Genomic DNA, 16,943 nt, shown 5'->3' with positions numbered 1-16,943 from the left:
CAGACTTCCAATATTCCATTAAGCTGTCAGTTGAATTTTCTATTAATTGATGGTTTATAGAAGTATAAAGAAGGGTGATTTTAAGACATACTGTATGTAAAATAATGAAACAAATATACATCCATATTCCTATGCACTGTTCATGATTGGGTCTTTCTTTTTAAGAATCCAGCTGCTGTAAATTGTTCATAAAACTGGATGAGAGAGTATGATTTCATGCCTTATGGCAGGAAGAGCATTATTATCTGATTATGATCAGAAGTGGGTAGAAAAGCCTGCAAGGAGTAATTGTTATTGTCCTGAAATGATAAAAACTAAAAATATTAATTTTTAAAAAAAGTGGAGGAAATTGAGTAAAAATAAAAAATATATATATATTATATTGTGTTTGTGTATTTGTGCAGAGGAAAGTCAAGTAATACTAAGACTGTTGAAGGATAAAGACAGTGGACCCTATTTAAATGATCTAAAGTGAATGCCACAAATGCATTTAATTCATTCCCAACTTTCTTTTGCTAGTTAAACAGAACATAATCTGGGTACAAAGTAAGACACAATGTACAAATGGGTTGTGTTTAGGCCCTTAATTCTTCATAGACGTGTTGTGGGCACAATGTGAATTAAATCAATCAGAATGTCATTTCTCATTCGCATTGAAAGCAAAGTATACACCTGGTGCTTTGCTATTTGAACTTGTGTCTTCTGAGGGACACGTATGTGGTCCTTGGTCAGTGGACCTTCTGTCTCTGCCATCTCCAACTGCCAACTCTTTTTGACTCCATGTGAGTGAATTCATGATATTAACCGAGCAGGAGGAAGGCTGCTGCACATCCATGTGCTATCTGCAGACTGCTTTTTAAAAATTTTCATTGTGATTAATAGAGGATGGGATGCAGGTTGGTGTAATAATAGGCTACAGCTTTAATAAGGAAAATCTGAATTATATTGCCTGCCGCAAGTGCCCAGCAGCAGACACAATAAATCTGTCTCCTATCAAGAGAGACGCCGTACACACTCATAAGTGAGGCATTGCATCTTAACCTCATTGATTATTTAAATCTTTTTTTGAAATTGTTTGGAGTCTGCTGGATAAATCCTTCACCAGAGCTATCTAAAAAGTACTTGAATTTTTTTTTCTGCATCAAAAATTCTAATAATTTCAGAAGCTAAACATTGGAGAGTTCCCTTCGTCAATTTTATAACTACAGCTTTTATTTTTTCTGCTTAAATGACATTACTGCACTCATGGAAACAAAATGTACACTTGTTGTAGGCCTGCCTGAATAGAAGCCAGAATATTACACCGTTGACTTAAGCCAAGGTTTTTGTCTTTTTCTGCTGCCTGACCACCTGACCACCTGTTTATTCGTTTGGCCACTGCTAGGAATTAACTTGTATAGACAAGTTTTTCTTCTGAGCAAGTAACACATTTTGCATCCATAAAATTCACCTGGCAACGCATCAGCCTTGAAACTCCTTTCAATTGTTACTCTGCAGTTATTTTTTATCGTATCTGAATCTATTGATAACTACCATACCTGAATCATTTAAGAGACATAATTGTAAAATACACAAAGGAACCTTTTGGGAAGATGTTGAACCAGAGAAATAATATGCTGGAGAGCACTATTCAAGTCGGAGCAAAACATTATTTTACGGTGAAAGACAGGAATTTCCTTGAAGGCACTGTTGGAACTGAAGTACTCCAGTAGCCTAGAATGACGGTAGCTGCATTATTAGATGGAAGACAAATAACAAGACCTGGGAAGCATCCCCATTGTCAATGTGTGTCCCTGAAAGTCATGAAGACCACACTGAAAGTTGTTTGTGGAGCCCACAGGATTTGTGGTACTTTGGTTTAGACTCACTCTGATGTCAACAGTAAATGGATTTTGTTTTCCAGTAAAAAAAAAAAAAAAATGCACCTTAATCTTGCTGAAGTTGAACTTGAGGTAGAGGCCAGCTATGCCAGGTAGATGTCAGCGGGAGAAGTCAAAACCTCAACCTTACTGTCAAAAAATGAAGAAATTTGTGCTGTTAGAATAGCCGTAGAGAAGAGAGGTGACATGGTCAATCAGTCTCACATGGAGGCAAAAGAGGATTGGGCCCAGGACAGAGGCCTGAGGAGCCTCACAGGGGATACAATCAAGAGAGCCTCACTCCTCGCAATGCATTATAAAGTCTGGGATATTCAGATAGTCAGTCAGAGACAGACTCAGTGATCTTCAGGGCAAGTCCAGGGGTGGTTGACAGCCTCAAAGGAAGCTGTAGTGGAGCAATAGTCTGATGTACTGAAGCCTGAGGGATTGAAATTCAAAGGGAAACTTGATTTCGAATCATGTTTCTTCTGTAGCTAAATGTCATCATAGAAGCAAGACGGATATATTTTATAACTTTTTTCACTGGGAGCTCCTTGGACATTTTTTGATAAAAAAAAAAAAAAATTCAATTCATCTGTAATAGTCCTTTATCCATCTGCACTTAATCTGTGCTTGGAATTTGTGAAGTCAACAATCATTGGACTTTTGACTCTCAATCACACATAAATGGCCTGATTAACAGTATAAAACCCAGTGTTCAATCCAGGAAGTAAAGCAATTATGGTAGAGAAACAACCTTCAGGCAGTTTACACTGAACTCTAATTATCAGGAAGGCCTACAACTCTGGTCAGTTGTTTAGGAGTGCTGATGTCCAGCTTATGGGAGACTGGTACTTTACAGTGAAAGGTCATTCTGTCAGACTGACGGAAATGAAATTGTTTCACTATTCAACTGACCCTCACCGCACTCTGAACCCTGATGTGTTGACAACGGTGAACCTATGAACAAAGATGTTTGCTGTTTTCATTAGTTTGCTGTAGTTGCACTTGTTGAGGCTCATCCTGGACAATTGAGAGCTTGTACTGTTTTTACAAAGGTAGCAGAAACAACCAGTTGCTACCATTACTGTAGGATCATTTTTATATGAACATAGACAGATGCGAGAAACAAATTATCAGTGATAAGCAGGACAAAGAATCTGAATTAATTAGTCTGAATTATATAAAATAATAATTACTCACTGCAATTGACCGGTCAAAGAAAGTCTCTAAAATTCTTGAACAGCTCTACTGTACAAGGTGTCCTATTCCTTTTCAAAGATAAGTGAGTTTCAGAGGTCATCTTGTCTGCAGTCTCTGGTGTTCCTGCCAGCTCGGTCAGACCAACTCAGTTTATTTGTCTTTAGGTAATTGAAAGATTCCAGAGATATTCTCACATACTCAACCCCTACTGTTGGAAAAACACCTCCACCCTTTTCAGTTTTTCATTCGGTCTCCTCCTTTGATCAATCAACTAATAGCTCATTTGAACAGTTTAACTAAAGTATTCATCAAATAAAAGCATGGATTTTATTGATTGTAAGCTTTTTCACTACTGATCATGAATAAGCCCATACATTTATATACACGAATACATTCACATGGTTTAATTAGTAATGATTCATACCCGAACAACCTTACTGTACCATGAGTTTGTGCTTTTGTCCATTTTACTGGGTATATCTAATATTGATTTTTTTTGTTTTGTTTTGTTTTGTTTTTTTCCCATAAAATGTAAACAACTTAATGAAAGCAGATTCTGTATAGTACCCTGATGCATTTGTAGGGATGATACAGTATTGTTCTTATTGGATTTGTGGGACTTGTGTGAAATTTTGCAGGCAGGGTGTGAAGCCGCGTAGCTAAATTCTCTCAGCAGTATAGCAGTGTAACTTTTGCAAACAGTGGTGAGCTTTGACAGTCTCACAGCTGACTGTGCGATCTGAATGTGTCTCTTGATGACCATGGTGCTTTAGCGATAGCCGCCGCATTTCCATAAGTGCTGATTTGCCAGAGTTGACAGGTGTGATTGTACCAACTGAATACTTGCCTCAGAGGATGAAAACATATTCATTCATTAAATCTCAGAGGATTGCTCCTCTTGAGCTTTATATATGCACTGGCCTTTTTCCTGAGTTACCACCTGACAATCACTGGTTACCACCCATCTATGAGAGCATGGCTATGTGTCAGGTAACTGACATTTGAATGGCCCCCTCACTCACTGTGTGGTGTTGAGGTGTCAACACCTTTGTCTGGCCCTGACAGAAAGTCAGCTCTGATGGATATGACATTGCAGCTCCTTGACATTATTGCTCCCATTGAGAGGTCTGTAGGAGTCCACACCTATGGGATACAGAATATCTGTGTCTGTGTCTCCCTGTTTAACACACATATACACACACACGCACATGCACACACACATGAAGTGAGCATAAAGGCATGAAGCCAAATGGCATAATCCCTCAATGATCCATCAAGTGTTTGAGCAGCCATTGTATCCTGACCCTTAACTGGGTGAGGAGAGCATCTTTGAGATGGTAATGTTGCTGCTCTCATTTAGCGCGTAGCCAAGACAAAATGCCAACTGCTAATCAGCCATGTGTGTTACAGACACACATGCACACCGAGAAGGAGCCATTAATGCTTTTCCAGAAATTCACATAGACAGCAGTTCAGACAGCTCAGTATTTTTCTCAATCCTCTATGAGGAATTAACAATATCAACCTTAAAGAAGTGTAGCCCATTTAATGGGTAACTGGTGAGTTCAAACACCACCTTAAGGTGCAACTGCAAAAAAATGACCTCTTAAGATTTATTTTGTAGACCTTTAGGTCAGTACTAGGTGCACTTTTAATATTTAAACATTTGGTGCTAAATTGAATGGAGAGTGTGATTTGACATCTTCACATTATCTTACTCACTGCCATCACTATGAATAAAAGTATAAGTTTCTGCTTGTACTGTATTGTATAATAAAATAATTTCTTTGACTTACAAATGAGCTTCTTCTTACACAGCCACAAGGATGGCCATAAGACATTTGTGAAATGTGGAATATGCCTGGATTCAGCGTATTCAAAGATCTGTGAATTGAAGGAAGAGGGAGGACTCTACCCAAACAGACAGCGACACGTGCATGCCCACACAAATGCGCAGCACTGTGCTTTGGGATGTTTGGCCGCATTGTGTGGTGCACTGTGATGTTGGAGGCGGACATTTAACAGATGGCACCAGCTACCTCCCAGGATAGTAATGTTCAATTATCTGTGTCCAATTTACACCTTTGTAATGGGTGAGAAAGACAGGGAAAGAGGAATGTGAGAGAGAGTTGGGTTAAGTGAAAGCTAGGTAGGCAGGAACATGGTCGGGGGGTGTAACAATGACAGGAATATGGGGGGGGAGGGTTGTTATTTTTTTATCGTAATAAGCTAAGTTGTGTTCGTTCCCCTCCAAGAGCTGAATCACAGCTTAGCACTGCCGTGTTCACCCCAACTCACCCACCCCCGCTTCAAGCTCCCATGGGCTCTTGCCTGTGGATAGCTGTAATAGGAGCATGTTGAGGTCAACTTTAATTTGATGGGGGGGGCACGAGCAAACAAGTCACCATTTTATTTATTTATTTAATTCAATTGTAACACTCGGAAGGATTTAGTTCCAGTTCAGTTTGTTCAAAATGAACCAGATGAGTTCAAATTTGTCTTTGATAATTGAACACAGTTTTTCTTTTGTCCTCTGTAAATATAAGCTGAGGCATGAAATGAAATTTATTCATGTCTTCCAGCCTTGGATAAAAGGTAATGGGTGAGGTAAGGTGTGTAAGCACCTGTTAATTTTTTTAATTTGATCTAATCTGATAGTAAAAGTATATTGGTCTTCACTCTGCTTCAAAATACACATAATCAAAGAGAATATTTGTATGACAAGGGCTTTGTTACATCACGTGTGATGAAGACCTGAAAAAAAAAATTCTTATTGTGTTTAATCAGCAGCTTTGAAACAGGATCATGCATAAAGGAAGTGGTGTGTCTGCTGAATGACTTGGACAGGGTAGAAAAGCTTTAACCCAAAATACACTCTTTATAAAACATTTGAACACATGAACGTCTGATCAGTTGAATGGATTAAAAACAAATTCAACATTTAACCGGGCATCTCGCTTACAAACATATTCATATTACAAGGACGACCTGGCAGGACTCACGCCAGGCCAGGCCAGCAGGAGGAAAACACACCCACACGATGACACAAAATATAGAGGACAAAACAGATGGAGTGTGAGAGGGAGAGGAAAACAAAGCACTGAGAAACATCAGTAATGTAAGTCAATGGACAGGTTAAAGCAATAGAATAAGAAAAATGGTGAAAGTAAATTGGTAAAAATTTTGTTTTGTGGGGTAAGCATGTTAATCATGATATAGTACACCCAGGAGATAATGTAGCTCCATACTAAAATAAGATTCCACTATCTTTTGCAGAAAAGATAAAACATGAAATGAGAAACATTTGAAAAGTTATTATTAAGGATTTGTATATACTAAAACAGCAGTAGATGTCAGAGCAAAGGATCCCTGAAGGAGGCCTGGTTGTCCTGGTTAGCTGGAGCTGGTTGAACTCCCATGGGAAACGTGTGTGTTGCGGCACTGCTCACCTCACTACAGTGGCTTCATTAGAAACTCGACTGCACTTCCTTCTCTTTTGTGTGCATTGTTGTATTTATGTGTTTTTCTTTGGCCTTTTTTAGTTTGTCTTATGAAACCTTGTATGAATAATTCAAGTTATTGAAGAGGAATGAATGCTTTGACACAAACATGGGCCACACACAAACATGCAAGGTTAGCCATTTTCTTCTACCTCTGCTCTCCTCCCCCTTTTCTTTTTTCCTCCACTCATCTACTTGCTCTCATCTCCTGTGCTGGTCCGCCCAGGGATAGAAGAGCAGTCGGCGTATTGTTGATTGTTTTTGTGGGGGGACAAAACCAAAAAAATGCCATTAAAGTAGAAAGCTGCGGGCATAAGGATAAAAGGGAGCAAAACGCGAGACAAAAGAGAGAAAGCTATAGTCGTGGACTTGAAAGGAGGACGAATCCACATGTATCTTAGAGACCTTTCTTCTTCCCTTTATCTTTTATAGCTATGGTCTCCAGTGAGCTGCTGCCCACTGAGACGGGTTACCATCCCGATGCCCTGGAGATTGCCTATTGCCATCATTACAAAAGACCCCTTGAACTGCAGCACTCCAAACACACACACATCTGCATGTAAATGTGCAAGAGTGCATACAGTATTCTGCTTCAAAGCAAACTCTTTATACACACACACACACACACACACACACACACACACACAGACATGCACATATATGCAACATTCATTAGCGGTGTGCAGAACCACAGGTCCCAAGCTTTCAGTCCCTCCTGGCGGAAGTCTATTCTCTCCTCGACCCGCTGGAAAGCCACAGAAACACAAAGCCCTAAATAGAATGGGATATAAAGGTGATAGGTTGAAAATATGGGGTAACTGGTGATGACTGAAGCAGTAACAATCACAGGGAGCTTGCGCTGTTTGATGCCAAATGGTCCCTTGAGGGTGAGGCTCACCGGTCAGCTCCCTACAGAGATGCAGTGAACACTTTGCCAATTTACCATCATTCTAGCCTTTGTAATGCAACACAGCACAAACATGCCTTTGTTCACTGACCTTTGAATAATTCAGCTCGAGCAAAATGCTATGACACATTTTTGATCAAAGTCTCACTATCAAGGGGAGGAGGCATTTTCCAGACACTGTGTGTTCCTCCGCTGAGGATAAAAGCTCCCCTCCTCAACACAATCTCTGACTAAAGGATAAACCCGCAAAACAGAAAATCCCTTAGAAATATATGAGAATCCATATGTTTGAAATAAATAGAGCACCTGATGCTGAATAAAGCATTACTGCCACATTACGTCTTATCCTGTAGGGATTTGACCTCTGCCTAGGGTTAAAAAAAAAAAATGAAGCTTGTATTATCTGGAAGTTTTCCTTGGAAATCTTCTGTCCCTTCACCCTGTGACGAATGGCTGGAGATTACAGGTTGGTGACCAGGCATACACATCCACTTCAAAGCTCTGTCTGCAGGAAGCCATTTGTTACCCCCAAGGCATCTATCACAATATAACTTCACCCTCTAAACTATTCATTTGAAGAAGCAGTGGAAACAAAAAGCATCTGCTGAGTTATAGGTTGTACCTGGACTGTCCATCATCTAACAGCAGTACCTGTTTGACAGTGTGCGCGCGCGTGTGTGTGTGTGTGTAGTGTGTGTATGCGTGCGCGTGGGTACGGTTGTGCATGTGTAAACATTCAGGTGTGTCCATCATCCTATAGCAATTCCTGTTTGACTTTCTTGTTGGGGAGATTCATGATTTCGATATCCCTCAGGTGTTTTGTGGAAATTGAAATGTGCTTCTTGAGCCCAGGGGGAATTTTTTTAAGGCTTTAAATGGCAAACTTTGATGGGTTGGGTGTGTGCATGTGCATGTATGCGTGCGCATGTGTCTGTGTGTGCACGGATATACGTGCATGCATGCGTGCCTGTACTTGTTTTTTGTGGTCAAAGGGCAGTTTTTATGAGATGACCGCAGACATTGCCGTCTTAACTCTCCTCTGGTCTGATCCTCATTCTTTTTCGCCTCTCTCTTTTACACCACCCGCTGCTTTATGATGAATAAAAACACTGCATAATATAGTACCCATAGTAACATGATAAGAGTGGATTAAAGATTTCTGTGATAGGGAGTTGCCATGGTCCAGAGTGTCTCTGAGGGAATAATGAGATGTATTTGGTGCTCCTGTGTTGTGAGTTTCTAGACAAGAACATACTCATCAAGAATTCATCAAAGTCAAATGATAAATTTTAGCTGATAAGTTTGTACTCTTATGCAAAAGTGCAGAGTTCTAAATAGTCCCAAGGACATAATTCACGTTGACTTTTCTTTTTATTTACTTTGCGTGGGAAGGGGTCAGTTGCTTGTCAGGCCTGTGCTTGTAAAATGAGCCAAAACCATTGCCCTGTGTTTATCTAAATCTGCTACCTAATTAAGATGGCTGCTACTGCTGTTACACCTGCCTGTAGACAGAGATAGCTCTAGTTGAACATGTACCTTTCTGGCAGTTGATTGTTTCTTTCAGTCACAAGAATAATTGCTTTATGTACGATTGATGACCAGATGGCTGTAAAGAGTCACATGAAATAATCTGAAATAAGGTTTTTTGTTTGTTTGTTTATTTTCTTTCTTTTTACTATCTGGACACTTTAAACTTGTATCTCACAACAGGCTGGAGGGCACAACACACAGGCAGAGGCTATACTCAGAATCCCCTGAATAAGATCTGACTCGAGAAAAGAGAAAATCGTACCACTTTCAGTTAAGTCACACTTACAATGATTAGTCATCATTATCCGGCTTCACAGGTATTACTGACACGGTGAGCAAAATACAGCTTGCGGTTTTAGCTGTGCTTCAAAGCCGACAGTTTTAAAAGCAAGGTGTGCTTTCTGGGTGAAATATTTAAGAAAACTTCCTCTTCTGCCATCTGTGATGTCAAATCTTTGATGTTTAATATCTGAGAACTGTGTATCATCCATCCAGATAAAACCTGATAGTTCCAAGCTCACCATTTATCTAGCAGTGTCCCAGTTAATTAACATGATATATGAAAGTGCTCTAACCATGGGGACAGGATTCTGTGCAGTGCATACGGCATAGTGTCACTTGTTTCTGATGAGGTCTGCAGCGTGTGTGGGAGGGTGTGATATATGGCAGCGTGGGTGCACATTCTGTGAATAAAACCAGTGAGGTATGCATTTGGGAGAATTACATGTTTTGTGGTATGTGTATGTGAGTGTCCAGGAGTATGTGTAGATGAAGTAACTATTGTACAAATGTGTGTTTTTGTGTAGCTGCGCATGCTGTGACCTTTCTTATAGAACAGCTGTGAAGTCAAGTGACAGAAGAGCTGTAAAGCGAAATGTCTTGACATTAAAACCACGAGGCCACTGTCACTGAGCCCTCTTTCTAATATACTCTGTGTGAATTGTTTTAAGACTCTGGTAAGTGCACTTTTTCAGGACAGAAGACTCCACTTGGGCACCACTGCCAAGGCTTTTCTTGTTGTTCTACATATTGCAGTTGCTTTTATTTTCTCTGCTAGTTAAATGTGATTTAAATTAGTGTTAGTTTACTAATGAATAAGAACATCTGTCTTCCTGTGAGGCATGGCAGACGAACCATCTTTAATGCAATAATGTGTTTTAATGGTGCAAATGGAGAAATTCTCTGCCTATTTCAACTCAGGCTGTAGTCTACAGGGTAAATGAGGAATAAAGATTGCAGCTGACATTGTGGATTGTGATTGCAGTTAAACAGATTATGATATTATGTTTTTGCCTTATCGCACTGCATAGCACTCTAGTGGACACACTTTTGTCTCTGACTGCACATTTTCCATCACTTCAGACACATCAAACTATTAGAAACTCATTGTTACTCAGATGCCTAGAGAAGATAATTAATGCTGTCTTCATATCCTCAATAATGCATCTGTGACATCAGTCAATCCTAATCAAAGAAACATAAGATTAATAAAAATCCTAAAAATAAAAATCATATTGTGAAACAACAAAACAAAGAACATCACAATGTGTATACACATTGTGATGTGGACATACTGAGAACCAAACAAAGAAGGAATATGTAGGAATAAAGGAGAGAAAAACTATTTGCGACTGTAAGTGCAACTGCTCCCTTGCCTCGCACCCCTTCTATTGTGTAACATGGCATATGGTGTTGCACTGACTTCGAAATAAACTCGTTATTGTCTGGGGGAGTCCTTGATTGCCGAAGGGTACAGAACAGATGTGCCAGTAAAGAAATATTTCACAACTTTTGGCTATTTGATATGTGACTCCTTTTTCTCTTTACCCTTTTGTTTTTCTGTTGGTGTATTATTTATTTTATCTATAAATATGTGTTTATATTTGTCTGAAAAAACACAAAAGCCAATAGGTGGTCTTATTAAGTGCAAGCACAAATGTATTACTGTAGGACACTAATATTGTGCTACCCCATTCAATTTATAGTAACGCTTTCCTCAAATCCATTCTCATTGTCATTCAGATTATCCTGAAGGACCACTGAGTTACCAAAGGCACAGACAGGAAAAACAGACTTGCAAATAAACTGCCATTTTGCTGGGTCATCTTCACTGTACTTCATCTGCATCAGCATAAAGACAAGGCCCAAAGTAGTGGAAGTCCATCAGGTGTGGTGCCCTTATGTGCTCACTGTATTTTTTGACTATTGACGAACCATATTAAACTGTGAATCCTTTGAGTCATTATCTTCGCCTCCAGATGATGTCACCATAAACACTACTCAGGTGTTACAACAAAGAAAAAAAACTGAGTGAGTTTTGAGAAGAAACTTGAGTTTCCTCTATTAAAGTCAAACATTTTTTAAGCCAGGGTAATGTTTTACAACACTGACATGTTATTATTTGACAAAATGGCTTTTTTTTCTGATATAGAACCTATACAGTACACACAAGAGTTGATGATTAACTGAAAATATAAAACTAAAAAGAAGCCCTGGGCTCCAGATTGCCTGGTGTCATTCACACATGGTCTGGTGATGGTGACTAAACAGACATTTTTAATCATGGAAAAAAAAAATCTTTGGACCAACTTTAGCAACAATGAAACAAATGTTACGTGTGTGTGTGTCATCAAGCGTGTGTGCTTCTTGGCATGCTTACGTGTGTGTGTGCCTGCATCTTCCAGTGTAAACAGATGATTGTACCATGGACAGGATATGTATGTGTAATTGCGTTAAGGAGTGGAAATCAAATACACTAGATTAAATGACAAAACAAACAGATGTGTGTCCCTTTGTAATGTGGGAAAACAAGGACGAGGTAGACAGATCTAATAAAGTAGGCAGCATGGTGGCAATAAGCTGCATTAAGTAAGCTTTATTCCATCTATTAACACTGTTTACCATCTCCTTTATTACACTGAGATGAATTGTGGCCCTTAGCAAAAGCTGTGCTAAATCAAATAAGATTTAAATACATTTGCTGCAAAATCAAATAAGATTTAAATGCATTTGCTTATGTTATTTAGAGCTATTTATATGCTGATGATTCCCTTCAAATCAAAACAGTCTCAAATGCGTGCAGGGCTTACTATGAACATGTGTCACAATCTACATTTTCCTCAATGTCTTTTTGTGTATGTGTGGATCAATGGCTCCGTGGACAGCCAAGTCTTAAGGTGACAAAGAGTGTGTTAAGGTTGTACAGCAATCTGCTCACCAGTGGAATATTGGTTGGATTCCAAGGGCCTGGAGTACATCAAACATATGGCAAAACAGCTGCCGCTGTACCAAAGATAAGCTAATCTCTCCATCATGTTATGTGACAGCACGGAGAGCCACGCTGCACACATCGATCTCCATAGGCTGGTTCCTGCATGTCAGATCTGAATATATCTGCCACTGTGAAAAAGGTAGCCCAGGGAGAGGGAAAGGAAACACTGAGGGGGAGAGAAAGGTACAGGTAAGGAAAGAGTTAGCAAGGAGGGAGAGTGAATCTGAAGCGGCAGGAGAGACAAACTCCTGAATGAACACGAGTTGAAGGAACAAGAGCAGAAAAGGAAAACAGGAAGGCTGTTGCAATTGAATGCATGTTCTCCCAGGAGACTTCTAGCCTAAGGGAATACTATGATCACCGCTGTGTGTGTATGTATGTATGTGTGTGTGTCACAGTAGGCGGTGTCTCTGTGAACTATCGCACAGTTTATTTATGACAGCTCCCCGCTGACGGATAACAACCTGCTTGCATCTGAGCTTTTCTGTTCCACCACCAGTCACTCACTTTTCGTTCTCTCGTGTGTTTACACACACACACGCAGTACTTAGACCAATAGCTTTGAGCTTGGGTTAGGTAAATAACTCAGAAAAAGTGGTTTACATGCATCTTCATTTTCATCGCAAATTATTCCTCTACGTGAAATACAAAAAGAAACAAAACTGAGTGTTTGTGTAAATTTTTGGCCATTACTTAATCACAATTATTTGTGATAATCAGTCATGTAAAGCGTATGCAAGAAATGTCTTTAGGTAAGAGTGGAATGCAAATTTAGACTATTTTCAACTTGCAGGACAGATCAAACTTTACTCAGCTGGCTCTGAGTACAGTGACGTTTCATAATCCTGGCACTATGTATCATTCACAATACATGTTTGCATGTTCAAAACACCATGAAATGAACTTAAAGCAACATGAGGTTGGTTTTGACCACTAGGGGGCATTAAAAACACCAACTTCCATTAACTAAGATTTGATACAATCAGATTGTTGTTTTTTATGGCTGTTATGTTAGCAAACCACTGTTTAGTTACACAGCTACCAAATCTAGTAAATCCAGTTTTGCTGTTATTTTAGTCCCAGTTTGGGTCACCAACTTCCATTATTGCAGCAGCGTTCCAGTGATCCTAAAAATTAAAGATTAAAGATTAAAATAGTGGTGTGTTGATTCTTTATAGGGTTTGCATTAGTTAGTATTCATATATTAAGTAAAATCAAAAATATTGCTTCATAATGAGCAAAAAATAGTAGACATTATTGCCTTGAATGTTTAAAAAAATACTCCAATACTTGCAATACCACATAGGCTTCATGTAAGATTCTTAAAGATTTGCTGAAAATTATGCACCACATAGAAAAATAACCAAATGTGATCCGCCATTTTCTTTGGTGTCTTTAGTATACTCTGTCCCATCAAGAGTATTGAGAGCATGTTAGATGTGGCCATTGTGTAATCGATTGGGAATACTCTGCTCATGGCATGGTAAAATGGGGGAATGAGAGAGTGGAATGAAAAGTGTTTTATTCAATTTCAGCTCGCCAGGCCTTACTGAACTGTTGTGTTGGTTGCCTGGTAACTGTAATACTTGGAGATTCAAGTGCAGAGAGTGTATTGAATAAGACTCCCACCATTTTTTCTTTCCTTTCTTTGCTGGTTTTCTTCTCTCTCTCTCTCTCTCTCTCTCTCTCTCTCTCTCTCTTTAAGTTGTTGTGAGTGAATAGTTGTATGTATATATATATATATATATATATATATATATATACGTGAATATAAATATGTAATGTGTAATGACAATAATGTTGAATCTAATCTAATCTAATCTAATATATATAGAGAGAGAGACTATATAGGATCTGTCTGTCTGACTTTTTTCTTTTTTTTCATGGGTATTGACTGGGAGAGATCACAGAGCCACAGTTGTGACAGGGAACTCAACTCATACCTTGACAGCAGGGATGAAAGGCAGGAACAGAGCGAGGTCAGACTTTGCTGAGGGAATATTTCACAGAGCCATCAGTCTCATGTAGAAAGCAGAGCTGGTAGAGATGTGACATTCGCTGCCCTGTTTCCGTGTTGGTCCCTCTTCCTCTTGACCAGTGACACAGCAGCAAGGTGTGAAGTTTGTGTGTGTGTGTGTGTGTTTGTTACTGACTACGTGTGTGTGAGACAGACAGAGAGAGACAGTATGAGAAGAATTTTCCTCTTACATGATTGTTTTTGCTTTTGGCTCCTCTCTCATTTGCCTCCTGTGGTGTGCCACTGTATGTACTCTGATGCTGAAGACTACAGATGCAAATTAGGTTTTGTGAATTCATAAAAAAAAGAAAGAAAAAAGAAATGATCAGTTTCTCTTTTCCACCTTTGCACATGCTCTGTCTGTCCAGCTAGCACCTTGGCTAGTTCCTCATAGCAACAGGGTTCCAGGTTCAAATCCCGGTCTGGGCCCTTCTATGTGGAGTTTGCATGTTCTCCCTGTGCCTGCGTGGGTTTTCTCCAGGTACTCCGGCTTCCTCCCACAACACCAAAAACATGCACATTAGGTTAATTGGCTAGGTGTGAGTGTGAGAGTGTGTGGTTGTCTGTCTTTGTGTGTCAGCCCTGCGATTGACTGGCGACCAGTCCAGGGTGTACCCCGCCTCTCGCCCGTAGTCAGCTGGGATAGGCTCCAGCTCCCCCGCGACCCTGACGGATAAGCAGTATAGAAAATGGATGGAAATCTTAATCATCTCCATAAGACACTATAAATTGCCCATCAGAATTTGATGTGGCCCTCAAATGTAAACAAGACAAAACATGCATGTGAGAGTCAAAATAGGGCCAGACTATTCAGAAGCTCACTTGTATCTGTAACTTTCAGCGTTTTCAGACCTAATTTTAGTGTGCTGACCAGCCAAAGTGGAAAATTCTATATTTGTTATGTACAGGGAGAGCGATTTATTAATCTGAAATCAAAAAGAAAGAACAATTTTTTTTATAACCTGCAGACACTGGCACCTGCGGTTTTATTCTCTTTGTTCGTCCTCTCTCGTTCTTTTTCAGACGCTGTCTCTTAGAGCTGTACAGGTTTTCAGGCTCACTGGAGGCATTCCAATAGATCCATCAATTTGGCAAAGCAGTGTGTGTGAAGCATAAGAGTCATTCCCTCGGGATACACGCACAAATACACAGGCACACACACGCACTAATAGACAATATATGTTGTTTATTTGGCTCTCTCCTGTGTTTTTACCAGCAGGATGTCTCGGTGGTGATGCTCTCGTTGCTGGAGAGGTCCTCTGTGTTGTGGTTCCCTTTATTTTATACATGGCTGTATAGTGGCCTATATGGTTTTCTCTAAGCAGTTTATTGAACCCTCCCATATTATGGTATATTCCCTGCCAGACAGCAGTCCTGTTTGTGCTTCTCCTCACTGATTACTGTGCTGTCACTCACAACCTAATATGGTCCACCACTGTGAGCATGCATGACTGTAATCTGTCCTGAGCTCACACACACACAAATCATTACATCCTGTATGTCTACATGCAGCTGAAGTAAAATAGGCACCAGCTAAAAACAAGTTAATCAGCTGTAAAATATTGAGTCTGTAATTTCCACTAGAAATCAAATGAAGTTCAGCATTCACTAATCTAGAACACAATATCTACAGTGTGCCCATATCCTTATGGGTGTTGCAAGCTCATTAGAAAGCAACAAGCTTCCTTGCATGATCCTGATGATGTGACGTGACTAATTAAAAGGTGCCACACTGTAAGGTCTCAATTTGCTGATGAGCTAAATCAGGACATTCGCTTTCAGGGTTGAACGATTTCAGCACTCATGATTGACATTCAAGATAAAGACAATGCTGTTTCTGCATATACGCGGCAGACTCAGGCACACTGCTCTTCCTGCAGTTATCTAATCAGTTGTTCTCTCTTTGTTCTTTTTTTCCTCTCTGTCTTCTGGCATCTGCCCCCCTTGCTGTCCAACCAACCTCTCTTGCCCACTTGGGGATCCTAGTGATGGCTTCAAAAGGCAAAGTTCGAGGTGAGTTGTGGCAGAGTTTCCCTCCTGTGTCTATAAATCGGGCTGGCAAAATGAATATCCCTGAAACTGGATTTCTTTATTAAATTCTAAAAATAAATAACTGACTAATGCTTCAGTTGGTGACTCTCATTTTTGTGTTAGATTCCTAGCAGTCATATTGTAATCATTTGATGTAAGATGTTTTGAAATGCCAGGGAGGTTTTTTTATGGGTTTTTTTGTCATACAGCATTTTCCAACTTTGTTTCAGCTTTGAAATACGCTGCCTCATTTAAATTGGATTTTTAGTGCATTTTGGCAAACACACTAAACTACACTCACTTTGTTTACTCGTCACTACGGAGACATTAGAAAACATGACTGCTTGGGATCAGAATGTGATTTCTGGTTTTAAAATAGAAGCACCACCAAACACGAAGCTCATCTCAGTGTCAATCATTATTGATAGTGTTATTTTCATATTAGCCAGTAAATTATTCAAGCTCATAAACACTCAAGGGGACAGTCCGAGGTCATCAGATGAATAATGGAGTATTTAACTCTGTGATAGTGCCCTTTACCATTGCCAGACTCTGGAAAGGTGGCAGTAAATTACAGTGATCAAAATCTTCTCCATCATTCCCTGTGTCTGCAGGATGGCAGTGA

General features: G+C 39.7%; 1 protein-coding gene across 3 annotated transcripts in view; it reads left to right on the top strand.

Moving 5' to 3' along the window:
• The window catches only part of cadm2a (cell adhesion molecule 2a), a 187,828-nt gene that overhangs the window by 112,526 nt on the left and 58,359 nt on the right, over window positions 1-16,943 (top strand). For 2 of the 3 annotated variants that reach the window (XM_046409765.1, XM_046409763.1), the window contains exon 2: window positions 16,274-16,300. The exons of the other annotated variant lie outside the window; for it this stretch is intronic. In XM_046409765.1, the coding sequence (XP_046265721.1) occupies window positions 16,274-16,300 (27 nt within the window). The remainder of the gene's footprint in view (window positions 1-16,273; window positions 16,301-16,943) is intronic. 3 annotated transcript variants of the gene reach the window in all.

Source organism: Scatophagus argus, chromosome 14, assembly GCF_020382885.2.
Source record: "Scatophagus argus isolate fScaArg1 chromosome 14, fScaArg1.pri, whole genome shotgun sequence".
In the NCBI taxonomy this organism is placed as follows: domain Eukaryota; kingdom Metazoa; phylum Chordata; class Actinopteri; family Scatophagidae; genus Scatophagus; species Scatophagus argus.
The sequence above is the reverse complement of the archived record's forward strand: the minus strand, read 5'-3'. Positions and strand labels throughout refer to the sequence as shown.